Genomic DNA, 21232 nt, shown 5'->3' with positions numbered 1-21232 from the left:
AAGCTAGTCACACTACAGCAGGTTGTTCTTTCTTTTTCCTGATCAACTCCTTTGATCTGGAGGAGTTGAGTGCCAGGTTGTGGATGGTACCATTCTGACAGTTTGCAGACCTCATCCCTGAAGGCAGACTCATCACCGATTTGAATCAGTCCAACCACAGTGATGTCATCTGCAAACTGGATGATTGTATTGTTTCTGTGGGTTGGTACACAGTCGTGGGTAAAGAGGGAGTAGAGGAGAGGGCTCAGCACGGAGCCCTGTGGAGCTCCAGTGCTGAGTGTCAGGGTCGGGGAGTTCCCCAGCCTGACAGTCTGTGGTCAATTTGTTGAAAAGTCCTTGATCCATCTGCATGAGAGCGGACTGACCCCCAGGTTGTGCAGTTTGGGCACCATTCTGCTGGGGATGGATTTGTTGAATGTGGAGCTGAAGTCCACAAACAACTTCCTCACGCATGAAGAGCTGTGTTGATGGTGTCCTCTGTTGATCTGTTGTTTCTGTCCGCACATTGGTGTTGATCAAAAAGCATTTCATCAGTGGGTTTGAGAGCCACCAGTCTGAAGTCATTAGGGCTGCTGATTGCTGTTTTCTTTGGGACAGGCATGATGGCAGCAGACTTAAAGCATTTTGGCACAGTCTTATCTTATCTTATGTTATATTATCTTATCTAATATTACCTGATCTTATCTTATCTGTTGAATAAAAAAAATAAAAAATTGTACTTTGGTGCTGCATGAATTTCCTCAACAACTGTTAATTGGATTGTCATGAAATTTTGTGCAGACATTCATGTCCCGTAGAGGAAGAATCCTGTTGACTTTATACATCCTGTGACCTTTCCTCCTGGGCCAGTGACTTGTAATTTTGAGTGACAATATCTAGACCAAATATTTCTATGGCGGATGTCTATTAACATTGTTACAGACATTGATGCCCACCTAAACTGATAACCTTCATCCACTGAGTTTCCATCTTGGTCATAAACAAGCCAAATTATCAATTTGTCCACAATTTAATCACATCGTGCTTTGTGTGGCTAATTAACACATTAAATTAAGAAGATAAAAACAGTTATCATTATCTCTGCTAACTATGGACATGCTAGTATTGTTATTGTGGTCATGTTAACATGCTCATATTAGCTTTTAGCTCAGATAGAACAGCCTCAGTGAGTCTCAGGCAAGGCTGCAGACTCCTCTTTTCTTTTACCTAAGTGACGCATCAGATCAGACCCGCTTTTCTGTCCCATCACTGAATCCTCAGATTTCTCCCCTCCTCTGTTCTGCACCCACATCTCTGCGGGGGCTCTGTCCTCCACTCACAGAGGCCATTTGAGCAGATGAGTCCAGCACCTGTTGATGGACGCTGACGTGATTCTGTTCCTGAAGGTGTATTCCTGTCACACCTCCAGTGCTGTTAACACGCGCTGTCACCAAGCCTGAAGCAGCAGAGAAAGAAACACACTTGGGATGAAGGAGTCCGGGCTGAGTGTAAAGCCTGTTTTCACACTTCTGTGTCGCAGCCCTCAACTCAAATGTTGCTGAGAAACGTGGTGGTGAAGTGACCATTCAGTCTCAATGTCAGAGGGACTGACTGCTTTTCATAATCCTTCAATTAAAGTGGCTTTCCTCCGCCAGCTTTATTCTAACCTCTTGTTTTTGCACTGCTGGGGGCAGCTGAACGAACATCATTAATTCTTAATTTCTTTTCAATTTTTTTCCATTACACTACAGCTGAGCCTGAATGGAAAATCTGCTTCTGCTGTCTTGTCTCATATGGTATTTACACATACATTGACACTGTGTCTATATAATCCTGCTTGTGCACTTCTTTTATCCTGTTGAAGTAGCATGCGGCAAAACAGGCAACATTCAGACATCAATACTTACCCAGAAACCTTTTGATTTTTTGCAGTATTTAGTAAAATGTTCAGCTCTTTTTTGCAAAGCTTCTGTAACATTTTATTTCAATCCCAATCACCCACACCCAGTTACCACATAGAAGCAATATGTAATCAATTGATAAAAGTCATATTATTTATTATCATCTTGCAATTCACGAGGTGTATTTAAATGTAAAGACGGTTTATCTATCTCCTCTTTGAAAACATACAGCTTCATATGTTTTATTCATTCATTCATGTTTATTTTGCTCATATTCTTATAGGAGTTAAAGTCATAATATAAAACAATGTTGTAATCATATGATATAATATGCCATTATATTTTCATTACACCATGAAAAATAAAGTATTATTAATTATATTAATTACATTTACTAATTAATTGTTTATTCATATACAAATACATTTAAATTCAATGGTCGGAGACAGTCCTTTGTTGCGTTCAGAAGTGAGTTCATTCAATTCGACATTCTCCAAAACAAAAATCCATATATCTTTATATATATATATATATTTTTGTACATTGGTGTTGTTGTAGTGTCTGTCATGAGTAATAAAGTAAAAAGAGAATCCAATCTACGGTCAAGCTCAACATAAACAGTTTTAAACTACACCTTTGCATGGTGTGTACAAAAGTCTCATCACACATTGTAAGGATTTGATTTAATGTGCAATCTAATAAAAACGATTCCATCTTAATTTACAGTGTATACACATAAATACGTTGATAAACACATATAATGTTCTCAAACAAGGTTACGACTACATTATAGTGTGTTGTAAAGCATTTACTAGGGTTGTAGTGTTTTGAAGGGTAAACATGGGGAAGTTAAAGTAAAGTGAAGGGACAAGCTTTGGTGTGAGGTGTTAGCATCGCTGTGCTCACCCTGTCAGGGTCAGTGTAAATAGCCGCTGGACGATTTCTCACTGTCTGTACTTCAGTGACTCGCTCTGACAAACTTTGTTACTTTGTTAAACAAAGTGTTTTTTTGGCATTTTGCTGAATCCTTGGCCCGATGCTATAGCCATCCAATAAAGTACAAGCCAGTAAATAAACTACTGCATGTTTCAGCGAGAGTTCATTCTTCTATCGTTTAATCATCATACGTCGGATTTCTTTATTGTGCAGCATTAAACTTTTATTTTTATCTGGTTCCCTCCAGAACCAGGGATGGTCTGGACAGTGTTCCTTGGAAGCCTTGTGGCAGCAGAGCTCAACGGACCAGTGCTGTCCCTACGCAAGTGAAGAGTCAATGTGTCCTCAGACACCTGCGTGATGTGGTGGGCGCCACGTCTCATTTACTTTACACTTGTGAGTCAAGTGGTAAATCAAAACATGGTTTGCGATCACCCGCATCTACCCAGAGAGCTGATTACTGAGGCACTGGAGCAGTTTCTGCTCATCATTTTTGACAATGTGCCAAGAGCTGTTTCTGTAATTCCTTAAGGGGATCTCTAGTTTTGGGATCTGTTGAGTCAGACAGTGGCCAGATCTTCTTCCATGAGCTATTAGTTATTTTTGACTTCTGTAACTGTCAGTGTTTTTCCTCTGGGTTTGACTTGATATCAAAGTCCCAGAGGAAACAATAAGACAGAGGCCATTGTTATAGGAGGCTATAGATGGTGCAGAGTATTTAGTACTGTATGTTGTCGGGGAACTATTGATCACTCAAATAACTCCAGCTTTCTTTACATATTTTAATGAATGTGCTTCACTTTTTGATGCCAATATAGTGGCTGTAGATTGCACAGATACTAATATCGTCAGTGCAGTAAAACCAGTTTGGTCGTGGACAGTGTTGTTGGTTTAAACACAAGTCTTCTCTACTGTTCATGGTCTGTCTTGCACAGGATAATGCTTCATCAGCTGTCGTGTTGACACAATACTCATTTCATGTAACTCGACACTGCCTATCTGCCTCCTGGGTATCACTCATACCTTGGATGAATGCAATGAAAAACACTGTCCTCTCTGTTGAGCTCCGTCCCTACTATTGAAACCTTTAAAAAAGACCAAAATCTAAGAAAATCTTGCTCAGATGCAGTTTCTCCCCATTCATTATTTTAGTGGCGTGTAGGTTTGGTGAAGACTTGACTTTTGTTGCCCTCTATTGGCTGATCAGAGGTATCAGAAAGTGTAATGATAATACTCTTAAGCTGTCCTATTACAGACAGGATATGTGTGTTTTTATGCTCTTCTTTAAGTGTTGCCTGCAGTGGGTCCACATTGTTTACACTGCATGTCTTTAAAGTCCATCTCTCCTGCTGTTTCTACCATGTAATGTGGCTCAATTCAGGGGCTGCATCCTTCAGAGGCTGCATTTGAAGGCCCGATTGAGTCACAGCTGTGCGAGTAGGCCGTCCCATTTCGTGAGCTCCTTCAAATGCGTCAAGGGGCATTAAAACTTTCTGGTCCAATCCAACTTCAGCTCTGTTGCTAGGCAACAGCAATAAGGGCGAAATGAGCAATTGATGCCGATCATGGAAATCCTCTGTAGACCAGAATATCTCATTTCAGCTCGGCCTTCGCAATCTACCGAAGACCTCTTTCGTGGGCCGGGTAGGCCGCGTCCTCTGAAGGATGAAGCCTCTGAATTGTGTCACAGCGAAGAAGAAGAAGTAGAACAAGAATTGGATTATGATTACAACTAGATAGCTTGAATAAACAATATGAATACTCACATATAGTACATTATTAAAAATACATTTATGTTAGACACTGTCTTTTCTAATGAATGTTGTTAATGTTTTGATTTTGTTGAAGAGCTCTGTTACAGGCGGCATCTATTGTACCACTGTCACATGTTTTTTCCGTCACTATTTTTGAGGGTTAAGGGCAAAGGATTTCACACCTTGTTAAGACTGATGTGGCAAACTGTGGTTTGTGAATATGGACTATCCAAATTTCATTTGATTTATTGATTGATAAATACTGGAAACATATGAAAACAGCTATCCTGCTCCGTTTGACAATAAAAAATTGAGTTATTAGTGACTATAAGCTCATTAGTTAACTTTAACATAAAACAGAAACTCAAATGAATGGTATTATGTGTCAGAATATTTGACCCAGTGGCAGCCTCACTGTGACAAGGAGCTAATTCATGAGACAGAAAGTTTACTTCCCAAAATGTCAAACTATTCCTTTAATGCATGTAGGTTTCCCCTGCATTCACATGGGTGGATTTATTCAGTCAACTTTAAATCAAACCCTGTGTATGTCAGTGTGTCTGTTTTCTCTTACCACACATGAATTCAATATACTTGTAGAATAATTGTCTGGCCTGCTGTTGTCATGTGATATGTTGTTATTTAATGAAATCAGTGTTAAGAGCATCTTAAGTTGACATCTTAACATAGAGTGCACAGTGTTACATGAGATATTATCCAAACCTCCGCTCTGCACAGAAATATTGGGTCACTCCATGGAAACAAGAGCTGTGCTTGCTGCTCCAGCTCAGTTTTTTTTAGAAATGAACTCTTTTCTGTAAACAAACTCAAACTGAGTGATAGGCCAACAGCAATCCAACAACAGAAAGGAAGTGCTTTTGAATTCATGTCTCATTTGACAGCTGGTGTATGATTAATTACTCCTCTGGGCTCAAATGTCAGTGTACAGTGTGTGTGTGTGTGTGTGTGTGTGTGTGTGTGTGTGTGTGTGTGTGTGTGTGTGTGTGTGTGTGTGTGTGTGTGAAATTGAAAGGATCGTTTCAGGGTTAAGACTTGGTTTTAGGGGTTAGGGTTAGAATTAGGTTTAGGTTAGGGTAAGGGGCTAGATAATGCATTATGGCAATGAGTGTCCTCACAACTATAGAGAGACAAGTGTGTGTGTGTCTGATAATCTGAGAGAGGCAGAAATATTAACAGCGAGAGACTGTATGACTTGTTTCAGTTGATGTCTATTCTGATAATGTTAACAACTATAAAACACCGTCTCTTGCGTTTTGTGACAGAGTCAAATTCACAAGTAAACGGAAGCCTTCTCTCCATGATCTGGGTCAAAAATGAGAGCTGTTGTGGCCTGGCTCCTGAGTCCTGGCTGTGGTCCTTGTGCCATGAAAAAGAGCCTGTACTAAGTGCCCACTTTTGAAATTCAGAGGGGGTGGATGGGGTAGAGGTGGAGCTTGACTATACATAAGAGGCTAAGACAGCCCGCCAGTCCAATTTGGCACAATCTCGCCAGACAATTTGCTCTTGCTTAACCTATAAAGAGAAGCTGATTGGATCTCTCCGTTCGTTTAGACTCTGTTTATCCTCTCCAGAAGCGTGTTAGAAAATAATCCTCTTGGATCGGCCCTCTTTCAAAAGAGAGACGCTGTGTTAGTGATGAGCACGGGCAGGTTACTCAGAACTGAGGCTTTATCCTGGATGACGAATGTGGACAACGTGACAGGGGGCCAGTCCCACGACTTGGTCCTGCAGCCACTTTGGGACTTCCTCCACCAGAACCACCACGACCTCCTGACGAGCCCTCTCGTCCCTGTGTTCCTCTCCGTCACCACCTACTTCTTCCTGGTTGGTCTTTACACCGTGTTGGACCTGCTGGCTCCCACCTGGCCTTGCATCAACCGCTACAGGCTCCATCCTGACAAACCAATCTCCTGGCCAAACATCTGGACGACCCTGGGCATCACCATCTACAACCACCTTCTGTACATCTTTCCTGCTGCAGTTGCCCAGTGGCTGTGGAGGCCGCCCACCCCACTGCCTCGTGAAGCGCCCTCTCTCTGGAGCTTCTTCCTGGGCATCCTGGGCTGCATGGTAGTCTTCGACTTCCAGTATTACCTGTGGCACCTGCTGCACCATCGGATTCCCTGGCTGTACCGCACCTTCCACGCCGTGCACCACCAGTACAACCAGCCTTTCAGCCTGGTCACCCAGTACCTGTCTGGCTGGGAGCTGTTCAGCGTGGGGTTGTGGGCTACGGTGGACCCAATCCTGCTCCAGTGCCACTGCCTCACAACATGGGGCTTCATGGTGTTCAACGTCTATGTTTCCACCGAGGACCACTGCGGCTACAACTTCCCGTGGGCCATGCATAACCTGGTGCCCTTTGGCCTCTGGGGCGGTGCACCCAAGCATGACACACACCACCAGAGGCCCAGCACCAATTTTGCCCCATTCTTCTCTCACTGGGACTGGCTGGGGGGCACCCACACCGTGTCAACTCCCTCCAGCCACATTGCCAATGGAGAGCCAGACGAGCTGAAGGGGAGAAAAGACTAAAGAGCTTGTATTAATCCCTCATTGACTCTGTCTCTCTTTTACTTGCTCTGTCTCTTTTGTACCTGCTCTTGTCCGACTAGTTCATGTTATTTTCCTCTCTCCTCTTCGGTAGAACACTTTCTCTCTTCCCCATCTCCATGCCTTTCTTTCTCGTTGATATTGTTAAATTGACTCACTCTATTCTGATATTCTCCTCTGCTCTCTAACAGAATATGGATATTCTTCACTGTTTAGGAGCTGATTATCACTCTTAACATTTTCTGGTAAGTTGTTGAGAAGAATTATCTGTAATGTTTTACCAGGCACTGTTGTACTTTGTACATTTATTTTTTATTCCTAGAGATTTTCCATTAATGTTAATATATTAATGTTTCGTCTCCATGGTATTCTCAGGTCCTGTTTTCAGTTACCCTGAAAAATAAAAGTAAAAGATTAAAGCACTTTTTTGAGATTTCTTCTGTTGCACTTTGGTGAGTAGTTGAGAATGTGCTGACGGTGGATGGTGTGATCTGTCAGAGTGATTACACACACGTTAGCACAAACATTCTCCCTCTCTCCCTCCTCAGCACCGACTCTCTCACTCACACGCATGAATAGTGGTCTTTAAGCTGCATCCCAGTATGATGCGTGGGCGCAATACTAATCTATCATCCGCTCTCTCAGACAAAATGGTCTTACTGGAAGAGTTCTTCATTAAACTCACCCCAAAAAGAGTGAACATGTTTGTGATGCAAAGTCTTCCACATGTGAAAATGAGGATCAAACACTGCGAGAGACTTTGCTATGTTCGGTATATCTCTGAACTTTTGTCCTCCTGTGAGCCAGGCTGCAGTCTGGGATCCTCTGGTCTTGTGCTGGTCAACTCCAAGTTCTAGTTTGAAAAAACAAATGAGAAGGGATGTTTGCCGTCAGGATCCATAGGCTCAAAAGGGCCTGTCACAGGAAATCAGACCCTCAGAGACCTGTCTCTGTTTTATTTCATTTTTTGAAACAAAATATCTATTTTATTCATGTTTTGATTGTTAATCGGTGTTGTTTCCTGTATTGAAAGGTACTAAACAAACAAAGTATTTTTAGTATTGTGGGGTAGCCTAATATACATTACTGTGGCAATCAACTCATTTGACTTTTTAAAAATACAAAACAATTTTTTTTGGCTGCATCTACAATTCTTATTTGCACAGATTAAACTATCTAACATTGTGTCATGTCTATTTATATCAAAGAGGACATGCAGTGAGTCATAGCTCAGCACTCTCATCTCAGATGGAGACACAGGCGGAGGTGTTGTGGCGTGTTTCTGCCTGGGAATTGACAGTTGCAACAGGTTGTTTCACGAAGAAACATGTTCACATGCCTCAAGCAAAACTGTCTGCGTGTCTCTCAAATTTCTTCTAGTACTGGGATCTTATTTATGAAGAAATTAACAAACTTTAAACTCGAGGTTGATTATGTTGGGGATCTGTAATATGTGTGTGTGTTTAGTGAGGGTATTTCTTTTATTGTTTAATTCAGAAACATGCTCAAAGGAATGTTTTTTAAAGATTTCTGTTTGCTCTGCAATCTACCAGCACCCTATGGAAGAAACCATCTCACTTGTGCATAGGTAAAATAACTTCAACCGTTGCATCGAGTCAGATCAGTGCCATCTCTCAGTAGCTAATTATTTTCTCATATTTCAATACCTGACCACTTGTCAGTCTTGTGGTTACAGGGCTGATGCAATCCACCAGTTCCTATGAAACATACCGTAAATATTGTGTCATGGAAATATGCAACGCAAACCACCACTTAAGCTGCTTGTGTGCAACTGCAGAAGTAACTTCACAGGGAAAGAGGCAGCCGTAAAACCACAACATGCTGTTTTCACACTTTGAGTTTTGTAAAAGGATATGAGGTGCTAGTGGGGGTGGTTTTGTTGTGTCTTTGGACAGAGCCAGATGATCTGTTCAACCTGTTTCCACTCTCCATACTAAGCTAACTGGCTCCCTGTGGTATAGCTTCATATTTGACAGGAATGTGATATCCGCCTTTGTCATTTAACTCTAGAAGGGGAGTAAGTTTCCAAAGAATAATGAATTATTCCCTAAGAACATTGCTATATATTGCAACGCAGTTATTTGGAGTGCAACTGCATTATAATTCCTATTACAATGGCCCTCACACCAAAGCTGTGTTGATTGTGTCATTCAGCAGGATGTGTTTTTAAATGTGTGCACACCGGCATTATGTTCAAGGTCATCTGCGTTTTCATTCCTGCAGGATCATTCATGGTCAGAAACACTGCTGCAGGACATATCACCCCCTGCATAATTCATGGTGCCCTCAAACCCTTTTGGAAACTTTTACAAACCACAATCAGAATCTTTTAACCCTTCTCTTTTCAGTAATGTGCCAGATCTTTATTCCATTTTAGATACATAATCCCTTCTGTTGGTTTTTCAGGAATGATTTAAGAAGTGATTCATGTTTGCCCTCGTCACATAGTGTAGCTAACAAATGTAAATGTAACATCGCCAGGGAGTGGCCCTGTCCCCAACATGTGAAAAGAAGGTATTGTTTACTCCGAGTGCTGACAAAAGGTAACATGACACCCAACAGCAATCATTTACCTTCTTAAACAGCCCAGAGCTCTGCCTCAACCAGTCATTAAACAGGAAGCTGTCACCATTCACAATCTGTGTGTGTGCGTGTGTGTGTGTGTACCTCTTTGGGTGGGGTAGTTGCTTGAAACACATCGGCTCATTTACTCCTTATCTACAGAAAAGAATACCAGGACCCTTCACTTTAGTTCACAATACCCCCCTTTGTTGACACTCTATTGTCTTTTAGAAGACAACATGCGTTGTCTTAGGTGAGAGATTTCAACTCAAAATAAAACGTGACTGTGACACACATTGAATGAGCTACAAGTTTAACTAGAAACCAGAAACAGGCTGCACCCACACTGAGAGTCACGTAGGAGGTCACTAACTGAGGTGTATTGTAAAAATAGGTGAGCTGTTTTACTCTCTGCTGGTGGAACGTTGTGCGGTAGTGAAACCAGTGGGAGGACAACATGTTTAATCCTCTAAACCTGCCTCAGCATGTTCTCTAACATTCTTCAACACCTCTACTCTGACACTCTTCTTCTGTCTGACTTTTCCCTTCAGAAGAAAAACCTAAAACATGACCAACACGTAGTAAATGTAAACTGAGTCACTCAGGAACAGGTCTTTAATCAGTTACACAAACGAGTGAAGGAGTTTAAAAAGAACATGTGGTTTAAAAAGTTAAAGTTAAGTTAATCAGTTCAGTTTGGCTCTTATTTCAGACATTGTTTGTAAATGTTCTTCAGTGCAGTGAAAATCTTAGAAAACCCACATTTATCTGTGCAGCCAAGTCAGGCCTTAAAAAGGCCCTTTCTATCTTTACATATACACGAAATATAAAAAAATATGCATAAATGTTTCACATTTTAAAACCAATCATCAGTTCATAATGAAGTAACACACATCTTAAAATGAATTCCGCTCTCATCCCAGTACAGTCATGTTCACATCTGGATATGAGATGCCTCGAGTTCAACTGGTTGCAACTGACCGGCCTTATCTTTATAGAATGTGTCCCAGTGCCACACTGCCTGTGTGATGCCTTGTTATCTGAACACTACAGTGCAAGCACAGGCACGATATCTCTGCTTTCTCTGGCTAACATGTGCTGCTCTGTGTGTTCCCTGTGTCTGACGTACTTGACTTGCTCTTCCTGGAGTATTTCACGGAGCTGAAGGAAACTCTCATCCTCTCCACAGTCCGGATGCTGCGGCACAACAAAGTGTTCTTCACGTGGTTCCTGAAGTCCTCGGACACAAAGTAGTAGATGAACGGGTCCAGGCAGCTGTTGAGACTGGCCAGGCATAATGTGGAGATGTAGAAGCCGTAACCGTTATTTATCACTCCATTCTTCAGTAGAGTGTAATGCACCACCAGCATGATGTTACTGGGGATGAAACACACCACGAATGTCACCAGGACGGTCACGATCAACAGCCTGGATCTGTGTCGGTTCTTTGCTGCCGTACTTTCCTGCATGCTGTTCCCCAGAGCTCTGAGTAACAGAATATAGGCCACAACGATCACTACACAAGGGATGAGGAACACAACGACGGCCATGAACATGAAGTAGTAGTATGGGAGCCGGACAGAGGGGAATGGATCTGTGAGGTTTTTTATGATGTTGACGTCATGGCAGGTGATGATGTTTGGTTCTTTGAGCTCGGCAGTTTGGTCATACAGGTACAGAGGGGTGGTGGTGAGCCAGATGAAAGCCCAGATGGAGACACACACACCAACAGCCACTTTGGTGTTCTTGCTCTGCTGGGACAGAGGGTGAGCCACGACCCAGTACCTCTGCACACTGAGACAGGTGATGGACAGAATGGAGCAGTACATGTTCCCGTAGAAGAAGCTCACAAGGACTTTGCACAGTGGCTCTCCATAGATCCAGTTGTTGCCGTTTAAGTGGTAGGCGATTTTTAGGGGTGTGCAAATGACAAAGAGCAGGTCAGCCAGTGCCAGGTTTGCCAAGTAGATTGATGACGGCTGCTTCTTTTTGGTCCTGAAGAGGAAGACCCAGAGTGCCATGCCGTTGGCAGGAAGTCCCACAATAAATACGATGATGTAGATGATTGGGAGAAAGACTGTGGTGAGGTTACTCTTCAACGTCTCTGTTGTCGCGTTGCCCACAACCTCTTGTCCAGGTTTGTCAGTGACCTCAACCACGATGAACCCCCGATTGTCGGCCTCAACTAAAAATAAACACATAAAAACAGATCAGGGCACTGATTACTTGATGGAGAGAATATTGATTGTAAACGGTTTGGATAATTATCATTTAATGAATCTATCTGTCTGCTTATCACACCCCTGAAATAGCTGACATGCATGAGAAATAACACCAGTTAAGTAAAACCTTCAAACACATTCATAACTACTCACATGAACAGTAATAAAGCAAATTCAGTTTCATTTTATGCCCCCAAAAAAATCTGCTATAAAATCTTAATTGCAGATAAACCAGGGAGGATGAACACAAAGTTTTCTAACTTCACTCTGCACCATAGACTGTTTATAAAAAGCTCTGCACACAGTATATTGTAGAACTGTTTGAGGAGGACTCACTAATGACAAGGAACAATTCTGAAGTATCTTCAGAGCATTAACACAGGACAAGAGAACAGCCCATTCGGAAGAGGCAGGTTTAGGTCAAGCACTGCACTAGTTTACCAAACAATAAAATATAAGATATGTTCTGACTAAAGCGTCTTAAATGTGAGGATTTGCTGTTTTTGTCTGTGTAAAATGATTGTACAGGTACTGAGACAGGACCAGTTATTTAAAGAAGTCACCTTGAGCTTTGTGATGGACAATTTTATTTATATTCTAACAGGCTACAAGAAAACACACAAAGTGATACTTTTAGTAAACATTAGAAAATAGTGGCAAATGTCCATCGCTTTTTCGTCAAGTCAAAAGTGACTTCATCCAATGTCTCGTCTTCTCTGAGCAACAGACCAAAACCCAGATATAAATACGTGTGTGTAGTTAGAAAGGCCTACAGTTCCCGACATTCCCGTCTGTTTGGGAGTTAACCACAACCCAGTGTTAGAAACAATGTCCCCGTCAAAACATTCTGTACTTGTCCATGTTTATAAACATTGGATTTGATTTTAAATAATCCAAGACAACATTTTGATATTTTCTCCTGAGATAAGACCACATTTATATACTCAGATACATTAAAGGCTGAATGCATGTCTGTGTAATGCGGACAAACCAGTTCCTGCGACACAGTGAGAAGTTGCAGCTCTTACCTGAGGTGACAGAGACGCAGCAGCAGCAGAACATTGACACGAGCCACAAGCACCGAGTTAAATCCATGATGTCCTGTCGACGATGAGAGGCTCACTTCTCCTTCAACACACTGCCGATGTTTTACTCTCTGCTGGTGGAACGTTGTGCGGTAGTGAAACCAGTGGGAGGACAACATGTTTAATCCTCTAAACCTGCCTCAGCATGTTCTCTAACATTCTTCAACACCTCTAATCTGACACTCTTCTTCTGTCTGACTTTTCCCTTCAGAAAAAAACCCTAAAACATGACCAACACGTAGTAAATGTAAAGATAAATAAATAAAGTTTGGGCAAGACACCGTTCTGAGTGTGAAATCCACCACAGCACATTCCACAAATTCTGAACATGTCTACGAGGCAGGCAGAGCGATACATGACAATGAGTCTCATCCACTTTCCTCTTCGGCTGCATGATGAAAACTGTGAGTCATTCAGGAACAGGACTTTAATCAGTTACACAATCGAGTGAAGGAGTTTCACAGAAACTACATCCTGTTGTTTTATCATTTATTTAAGAAACTATACAACAATTACACCATTTTCTTTGGCGCATTAAAACTTAAAATTACATCAACACCTCAGCAACACGTGGTTTAAAAAGTTAAAGTTACGTTAAAACTTGCTGCAGGAATTGTGCTAAATGATTTGACCAAAGTCCGACTGACATAAAATAAGTCACAACTGATCCGCTGCACAAATCAGTTCAGTTTGGCTCTTATTTCAGACATTGTTTGTAAATATTCTTCAGTGCAGTGAAAATCTTAGAAAACCCACATTTATCTGTGCAGCCAAGTCAGGCCTTAAAAAGGCCCTTTCTACCTTTACATATACACGAAATATGAAAAAATATGCATAAATGTTTCACATTTTAAAACCAAACATCAGTTCATAATGAAGTAACACACATCTTAAAATGAATTCCGCTCTCATCCCAGTACAGTCATGTTCACATCTGGATATGAGATGCCTTGAGGCCAACTGGTTGCAACTGACCGGCCTTATCTTTATAGAATGTGTCCCAGTGCCACACGGCCTGTGTGATGCCTTGTTATCTGAACACTACAGTGCAAGCACAGGCACGATATCTCTGCTTTATCTGGCTAACATGTGCTGCTTTGTGTTCCCTGTGTCTGACGTACTTGACTTGCTCTTCCTGGAGTATTTCACGGAGCTGAATGAAATGCTCATCCTCTTCACAGTCCGGATGCTGCGGCACAGAAAAGTGTTCTTCACGTGGTTCCTGAAGTCCTCGGACACAAAGTAGTAGATGAACGGGTCCAGGCAGCTGTTGAGACTGGCCAGGCATAATGTGGAGATGTAGAAGGCGTAACCGTTATTTTTCACTCCATTCTTCAGTAGAGTGTAATGCACCACCAGCATGATGTTACTGGGGATGAAACACACCATGAATGTCACCAGGACGGTCAAGATCAACACCCTGGATCTGTGTCGGTTCTTTGCTGCCGTACTTTCCTGCATGCTGTTCCCCAAAGCTCTGAGTAACAGAATATAGGCCACAACGATCACTACACAAGGGATGAGGAACACAACGACGGCCATGAAGATGAAGTAGTAGTACGGGAGCCGGACAGAGGGGAATGGATCTGTGAGGTTTTTTATGATGTTGACGTCATGGCAGGTGATGATGTTCGGGTCTTTGAGCCTGGCAGTGTGGTCATACAGGTACAGAGGGGTGGTGGTGAGCCAGATGAAAGCCCAGATGGAGACACACACGCCAACAGCCACTTTGGTGTTCTTGCTCTGCTGGGACAGAGGGTGAGCCACGACCCAGTACCTCTGCACACTGAGACAGGTGATGGACAGAATGGAGCAGTACATGTTCCCATAGAAGAAGCTCACAAGGACTTTGCACAGTGGCTCTCCATAGATCCAGTTGTTGCCGTTTAAGTGGTAGGCGATTTTTAGGGGCGTCCAAATGACAAAGAGCAGGTCAGCCAGTGCCAGGTTGGCCAAGTAGATTGATGACGGCCGCTTCTTTTTGGTCCTGAAGAGGAAGACCCAGAGTGCCATGCCGTTGGCAGGAAGTCCCACAATAAATACGATGATGTAGATGATTGGGAGAAAGACTGTGGTGAGGTTACTCTTCAACGTCTCTGCTGTCGCGTTGCCCACAACAAATTCCTGTTCATTGGTCCCTTCTAAAAATAAACACATAAAAACAGATCAGGGCACTGATTAGTTGATGGAGAGAATATTGATTGTAAACAGTTTAGATAATTATCATTTAATTAATCTATCTGTCTGCTTATAACACCCCTGAAATAGCTGACATTCCCGTCTGTTTGGGAGTTAACCACAACCCAGTGTTAGAAACAATGTCCCCGTCAAAACATTCTGTACTTGTCCGTGTTTATAAACATTTGATTTGATTTTAAATAATCCAAGATAACATTTTGATATTTTCTCCTGAGATAAGACCACATTTATATACTCAGATACAGTAGCTGATTGGGAGAAAGACTGTGGTGAGGTTACTCTTCAACGTCGCGTTGCCCACAACATCTTGTCCAGGGTTGTGAGGGACCTCAAACGCGAGGAACCCCCGATCTTTGATCTTAGCTAAAAAATAAACACATAAAAACAGATCAGGGCACTGATTAGTTGATGGAGAGAATATTGATTGTAAACAGTTTAGATAATTATCATTTAATTAATCTACCTGTCTGCTTATCACACCCCTGAAATAGCTGACATGCATGAGAAATAACACCAGTTAAGTAAAACCTTCAAACTTATTCATAACTACTCACATGAACAGTAATAAAGTAAATTCAGTTTCATTTTATGCCCTCAAAAAATCTGCTTTAAAATCTTAATTGCAGATAAACCAGGGAGGATGAACACAAAGTTTTCTAACTTCACTCTGCACCATAGACTGTTTATAAAAAAGCTCTGCACATAGTATATTGTAGAACTGTTAGAGGAGGACTCACTAATGACAAGGAACAATTCTGAAGTATCTCCAGAGCATTAACACAGGACAAGAGAACAGCCCATTCGGAAGAGGCAGGTTTAGGTCAAGCACTGCACTAGTTTACCAAACAATAAAATATAAGATATGTTCTGACTAAAGCTTCTCAAATGTGAGGATTTGCTGTTTTTGTCTGTTTAAAATGATTGTACAGGTAGTGAGACAGGACCAGTTATTTGAAGAAGTCACCTTGGGCTTTGTGATGGACCATTTTATTTATATTCTAACAGGCTACAAGAAAACACACAAAGTAATACTTTTAGTAAACATTAGAAAATAGTGACAAATGTCCATCGCTTTCTCGTCAAGTCAAAAGTGACTTCATCCAATGTCTCGTCTTCTCTGAGCAACAGACCAAAACCCAGATATAAATACGTGTGTAGTTAGAAAGGCCTACAGTTCCCGACATTCCCGTCTGTTTGGGAGTTAACCACAACCCAGTGTTAGAAACAATGTCCCCGTCAAAACATTCTGTACTTGTCCATGTTTATAAACATTGGATTCGATTTTAAATAATCAAAGATAACATTTTGATATTTTCTCCTGAGATAAGACCACATTTATATACTCAGATACATTAAAGGCTGAATGCATGTCTGTGTAATGCGGACAAACCAGTTCCTGCGACACAGTGAGAAGTTGCAGCTCTTACCTGAGGTGACAGAGATGCAGCTGCAGAACATTGACACGAGCCACAAGCACCGAGTTAAATCCATGATGTCCTGTCGACGATGAGAGGCTCACTTCTCCTTCAACACACTGCCGATGTTTTACTCTCTGCTGGTGGAACGTTGTGCGGTAGTGAAACCAGTGGGAGGACAACATGTTTAATCCTCTAAACCTGCCTCAGCATGTTCTCTAACATTCTTCAACACCTCTAATCTGACACTCTTCTTCTGTCTGACTTTTCCCTTCAGAAAAAAACCCTAAAACATGACCAACACGTAGTAATTGTAAACATTAATATTTAAAGTTTGGGCCAGACACCGTTCTGAGTGTGAAATCCACCACAGCACATTCCACAAATTCTGAACATGTCTACGAGGCAGGCAGAGCGATACATGACAATGAGTCTCATCCACTTTCCTCTTCGGCTGCATCATGAAAACTGTGAGTCACTCAGGAACAGGACTTTAATCAGTTACACAATCGAGTGAAGGAGTTTCACAGAAACTACATCCTGTTGTTTTATCATTTATTTAAGAAACTATACAACAATTACACCATTTTCTTTGGCGCATTAAAACTTAAAATTACATCAACACCTCAGCAACACGTGGTTTAAAAAGTTAAAGTTACGTTAAAACTTGCTGCAGGAATTGTGCTAAATGATTTGACCAAAGTCCGACTGACATAAAATAAGTCACAACTGATCCGCTGCACAAATCAGTTCAGTTTGGCTCTTATTTCAGACATTGTTTGTAAATATTCTTCAGTGCAGTGAAAATCTTAGAAAACCCACATTTATCTGTGCAGCCAAGTCAGGCCTTAAAAAGGCCCGTTCTACCTTTACATATACACGAAATATGAAAAAATATTCATAAATGTTTCACATTTTAAAACCAATCATCAGTTCATAATGAAGTAACACACATCTTAAAATGAATTCCGCTCTCATCCCAGTACAGTCATGTTCACATCTGGATATGAGATGCCTCGAGGTCAACTGGTTGCAACTGACCGGCCTTATCTTTATAGAATGTGTCCCAGTGCCACACTGCCTGTGTGATGCCTTGTTATCTGAACACTACAGTGCAAGCACAGGCACGATATCTCTGCATTATCTGGCTAACATGTGCTGCTCTGTGTGTTCCCTGTGTCTGACACATATGACTTGCTCTTCCTGGAGTATTTCATGGAGCTGAATGAAACTCTCATCCTCTCCACAGACCTGCTGCTGCGGCACAGCAAAGTGTTCTTCACGTGGTTCCTGAAGTCCTCGGACACAAAGTAGTAGATGAACGGGTCCAGGCAGCTGTTGAGACTGGCCAGGCATAATGTGGAGATGTAGAAGGCGTAACCGTTATTTATCACTCCATTCTTCAGGAGAGCGTAATGCACCACAAGCATGATGTTACTGGGGATGAAACACACCACGAATGTCACCAGGACGGTCACGATCAACACCACGGCTCTGTGTCGGTTCTTTGCTGCCGTACTTTCCTCCATGCTGTTCCCCAAAGCTCTGAGTAACAGAATATAGGCCACAACGATCACTACACAAGGGATGAGGAACACAACGACGGCCATGAAGATGAAGTAGTAGTACGGGAGCCGGACAGAGGGGAATGGATTTTCTAGGTCTTCTATGATGTTGACATCATGGCAGGTGGTGATGTTCGGGTCTTTGAGCCTGGCAGTGTGGTCATACAGGTACAGAGGGGTGGTGGTGAGCCAGATGAAAGCCCAGATGGAGACACACACACCAACAGCCACTTTGGTGTTCTTACTCTGCTGGGACAGAGGGTGAGCCACGACCCAGTACCTCTGCACACTGAGACAAGTGATGAACAGAATGGAGCAGTACATGTTCCCGTAGAAGAAGCTCACAAGGACTTTGCACAGCGGCTCTCCATAGATCCAGTTGTTGCCGTTTAAGTGGTAGGCGATTTTTAGGGGCGTCCAAATGACAAAGAGCAGGTCAGCCAGTGCCAGGTTTGCCATGTAGATTGATGACGGGTGCTTCTTTTTGGTCCTGAAGAGGAAGACCCAGAGTGCCATGCCGTTGGCAGGAAGTCCCACTAAAAATACGATGATGTAGATGATTGGGAGAAAGACTGTGGTGAGGTTACTCTTCAACGTGTCTGCTGTCGCACGGTCCACAACAACTTGTCCAGAGTTTTCAGGGTCCTTAACCCCGATGAACCCCCGTCCTTTGGCCTTATCTAAAAATAAACACGTAAAAACAGATCAGGGCACTGATTCGTTGATTCAGAGAATATTGATTGTAAACGGTTTAGATAATTATCATTTAATGAATCTACCTGTCTGCTTATCACACCCCTGAAATAGCTGACATGCATGAGAAATAACACCAGTTAAGTAAAACCTAAAGCAAATTCAGTTTCATTTTATACCCCAAAAAAATCTGCTATAAATTCTTAATTGCAGATAAACCAGGGAGGATGAACACAAAGTTTTGTAACTTCACTCTGCACCATAGACTGTTTATAAAAAGCTCTGCACACAGTATATTGTAGAACTGTTAGAGGAGGACTCACTAATGACAAGGAACAATTCTGAAGTATCTCCAGAGCATTAACACAGGACAAGAGAACAGCCCATTCGGAAGAGGCAGGTTTAGGTCAAGCACTGCACTAGTTTACCAAACAATAAAATATAAGATATGTTCTGACTAAAGCTTCTCAAATGTGAGGATTTGCTGTTTTTGTCTTTGTAAAATGATTGTACAGGTACTGAGACAGGACCAGTTATTTAAAGAAGTCACCTTGGGCTTTGTGATGGACAATTTTATTTATATTCTAACAGGCTACAAGAAAACACACAAAGTGATACTTTTAGTAAACATTAGAAAATAGTGACAAATGTCCATTGCTTTCTCGTCAAGTCAAAAGTGACTTCATCCAATGTCTTGTCTTCTCTGAGCAACAGACCAAAACCCAGATATAAATACGTGTGTGTAGTTAGAAAGGCCTACAGTTCCCGACATTCCCGTCTGTTTGGGAGTTAACCACAACCCAGTGTTAGAAACAATGTCCCCGTCAAAACATTCTGTACTTGTCCATGTTTATAAACATTTGATTTGCTTTTAAATAATCCAAGATACCATTTTGATATTTTCTCCTGAGATAAGACCACATTTATATCCTCAGATACATTAAAGGCTGAATGCGTGTCCGTGTAACGCGGACGAACCAGTTCCTGTGACACGGTGAGAAGTTGCAGCTCTTACCTGAGGTGACAGAGATGCAGCAGCAGCAGAACATTGACACGAGCCACAAGCACCGAGTTAAATCCATGATGTCCTGTCGACGATCAGAGGCTCACTTCTCCTTCAACACACTGCCGCTCTGCCGGTGCTTCTTAAATGTCGGACAATACTTGAAGCACCGTGAAGGCCACACCCTGATCTACCTGTCCGAGCGCTGACGTCACTGCCTACCTGCTGACGTCCGGTCTGAGCCAGTTCTCCCACTGTGAGTCTGAACCAAGGGGCAACATCCCGGGCTGAGCGATGAGGCCAATACGGAAGTGCAAAAAGCTGCAGTTCACTGGGTGGCCACTTGAGGCTGGCTCCAAGAAGGAGTCAATTCCCATTGACTCCCATGTTAAAAAGCCCGACTTTAGAGCAGAATTAAACCTGTTTACAGCATGGTTCAAAAAACGGTTTTAGTCTCAATCACTTAGTTCTTCCTTCATGACAACTCTGAGGGGGGTGAATTTTTTTCTAACTCACTCGTTTAAATTATATAGAGGTTTGATATTATGAATAATTATCACTTGATGGACAGGTGACGTCACCGTTAGCTCGCGACTCCAGCTCCTAGCCTGTTGCCTGCTCGGCTTCACCTGAGCTAACAGGCTAACAGGCTAACCCCCGTCACCGAACAGGACCTGAGTCTGTGGAGAGGTTTCACTCACATATCGGATGAATAATACGGTTTGATGTTCGGCTTGTTCTCCTGACGGAGAAGTTAAAGACGTCTGCGCTCCCGTTTCTGTGGTAAGTAAAGTATAGTATGTTATTTATGTGTTAGTAGTGATGAGCAGGTGTCGGTGTCTCTGTACCTGGCTTGTTAGTTTAGCTCCGCTAGCCTGCAGGCAAGATACCAGCAGTAGTGGCGATGCTAACGGGACCGTACGGGAGTTATTGAACCGACATGAACCGAGACAGGAGACTGTGTGTTTGGAGAATAAGCTCCACCACGTAAGATATCTAATGTTATGTAAAGTTGTTTCACCCGCCAACCCATTTGACTTGACTACGTTACACAGATTATTATTAGGCAGACTGTACTGAATTATTGTGTTAAATAAGTGGACATGCAGAATAATGTATTTTTTTGTCACATAAATCAATTATAGGAAGTGTAACTTTACTAGAATAGACATTCACATAGAGAACCTGAGGCTGATGTCCACCACCTATTTCCTAAGCTGAAATGATTATGATCTGATGAACTTTGAAGTAATAAACTTTTATTTTTACCATGTAAAAGTCTGTTAAGGAGTTAACCTGGCACATGTATGACTTTACATATCT

General features: G+C 42.2%; 3 protein-coding genes across 8 annotated transcripts; 1 reads left to right on the top strand and 2 right to left on the bottom strand.

Annotated features, from left to right (window-relative positions):
• Positions 1–6074: 6074 nt before the first annotated feature.
• Positions 6075–7463, top strand: ch25hl2 (cholesterol 25-hydroxylase like 2). Its single transcript, XM_034602374.1, has one exon. It carries the CDS (start codon positions 6227–6229, stop codon positions 7124–7126), a length of 900 nt encoding a protein of 299 aa, XP_034458265.1. The 5' UTR covers positions 6075–6226; the 3' UTR covers positions 7127–7463.
• A 2954-nt stretch (positions 7464–10417) lies between these two features.
• On the bottom strand, positions 10418–15918 carry LOC117772165 (proteinase-activated receptor 2-like). Of its 3 annotated transcripts, XR_004615721.1 has the most exons (4): positions 15788–15918; positions 10811–12015; positions 10719–10779; positions 10418–10657 (listed from the first exon to the last, which is right to left on the bottom strand). XR_004615721.1 is itself a non-coding variant. In XM_034603122.1 (3 exons), exon 2 carries the CDS (start codon positions 11926–11928, stop codon positions 10816–10818), a length of 1113 nt encoding a protein of 370 aa, XP_034459013.1. In that variant the 5' UTR covers positions 11929–12015; positions 15788–15918; the 3' UTR covers positions 10418–10779; positions 10811–10815. The 3 variants fall into 3 exon arrangements, 2 of the variants coding, with proteins under 2 accessions (XP_034459013.1, XP_034459012.1); XM_034603122.1 differs by having other exon boundaries at positions 10418–10779; XM_034603121.1 differs by lacking the exon at positions 10418–10657 and having other exon boundaries at positions 10778–12015.
• On the bottom strand, positions 13323–20214 carry LOC117772162 (proteinase-activated receptor 2-like). 4 transcript variants are annotated; one of them, XM_034603115.1, is made up of 5 exons: positions 19922–20119; positions 18825–18893; positions 18459–18462; positions 14020–15138; positions 13323–13958 (listed from the first exon to the last, which is right to left on the bottom strand). In XM_034603115.1, exons 1-4 carry the CDS (start codon positions 19986–19988, stop codon positions 14109–14111), a joined length of 1170 nt encoding a protein of 389 aa, XP_034459006.1. In that variant the 5' UTR covers positions 19989–20119; the 3' UTR covers positions 13323–13958; positions 14020–14108. The 4 variants fall into 4 exon arrangements, with proteins under 4 accessions (XP_034459006.1, XP_034459009.1, XP_034459008.1 ...); XM_034603118.1 differs by lacking the exons at positions 18459–18462; positions 18825–18893; positions 19922–20119 and adding an exon at positions 15788–15928 and having other exon boundaries at positions 14020–15700; XM_034603117.1 differs by lacking the exons at positions 18459–18462; positions 18825–18893; positions 19922–20119 and adding an exon at positions 15489–15799 and having other exon boundaries at positions 14020–15238.
• Between the last annotated feature and the right edge of the window lie 1018 nt (positions 20215–21232).

Source organism: Hippoglossus hippoglossus, chromosome 12 (assembly GCF_009819705.1).
Source record: "Hippoglossus hippoglossus isolate fHipHip1 chromosome 12, fHipHip1.pri, whole genome shotgun sequence".
NCBI classification, from domain to species: Eukaryota; Metazoa; Chordata; class Actinopteri; order Pleuronectiformes; family Pleuronectidae; genus Hippoglossus; species Hippoglossus hippoglossus.
This window is presented reverse-complemented; position numbering and strand designations above follow the sequence as displayed.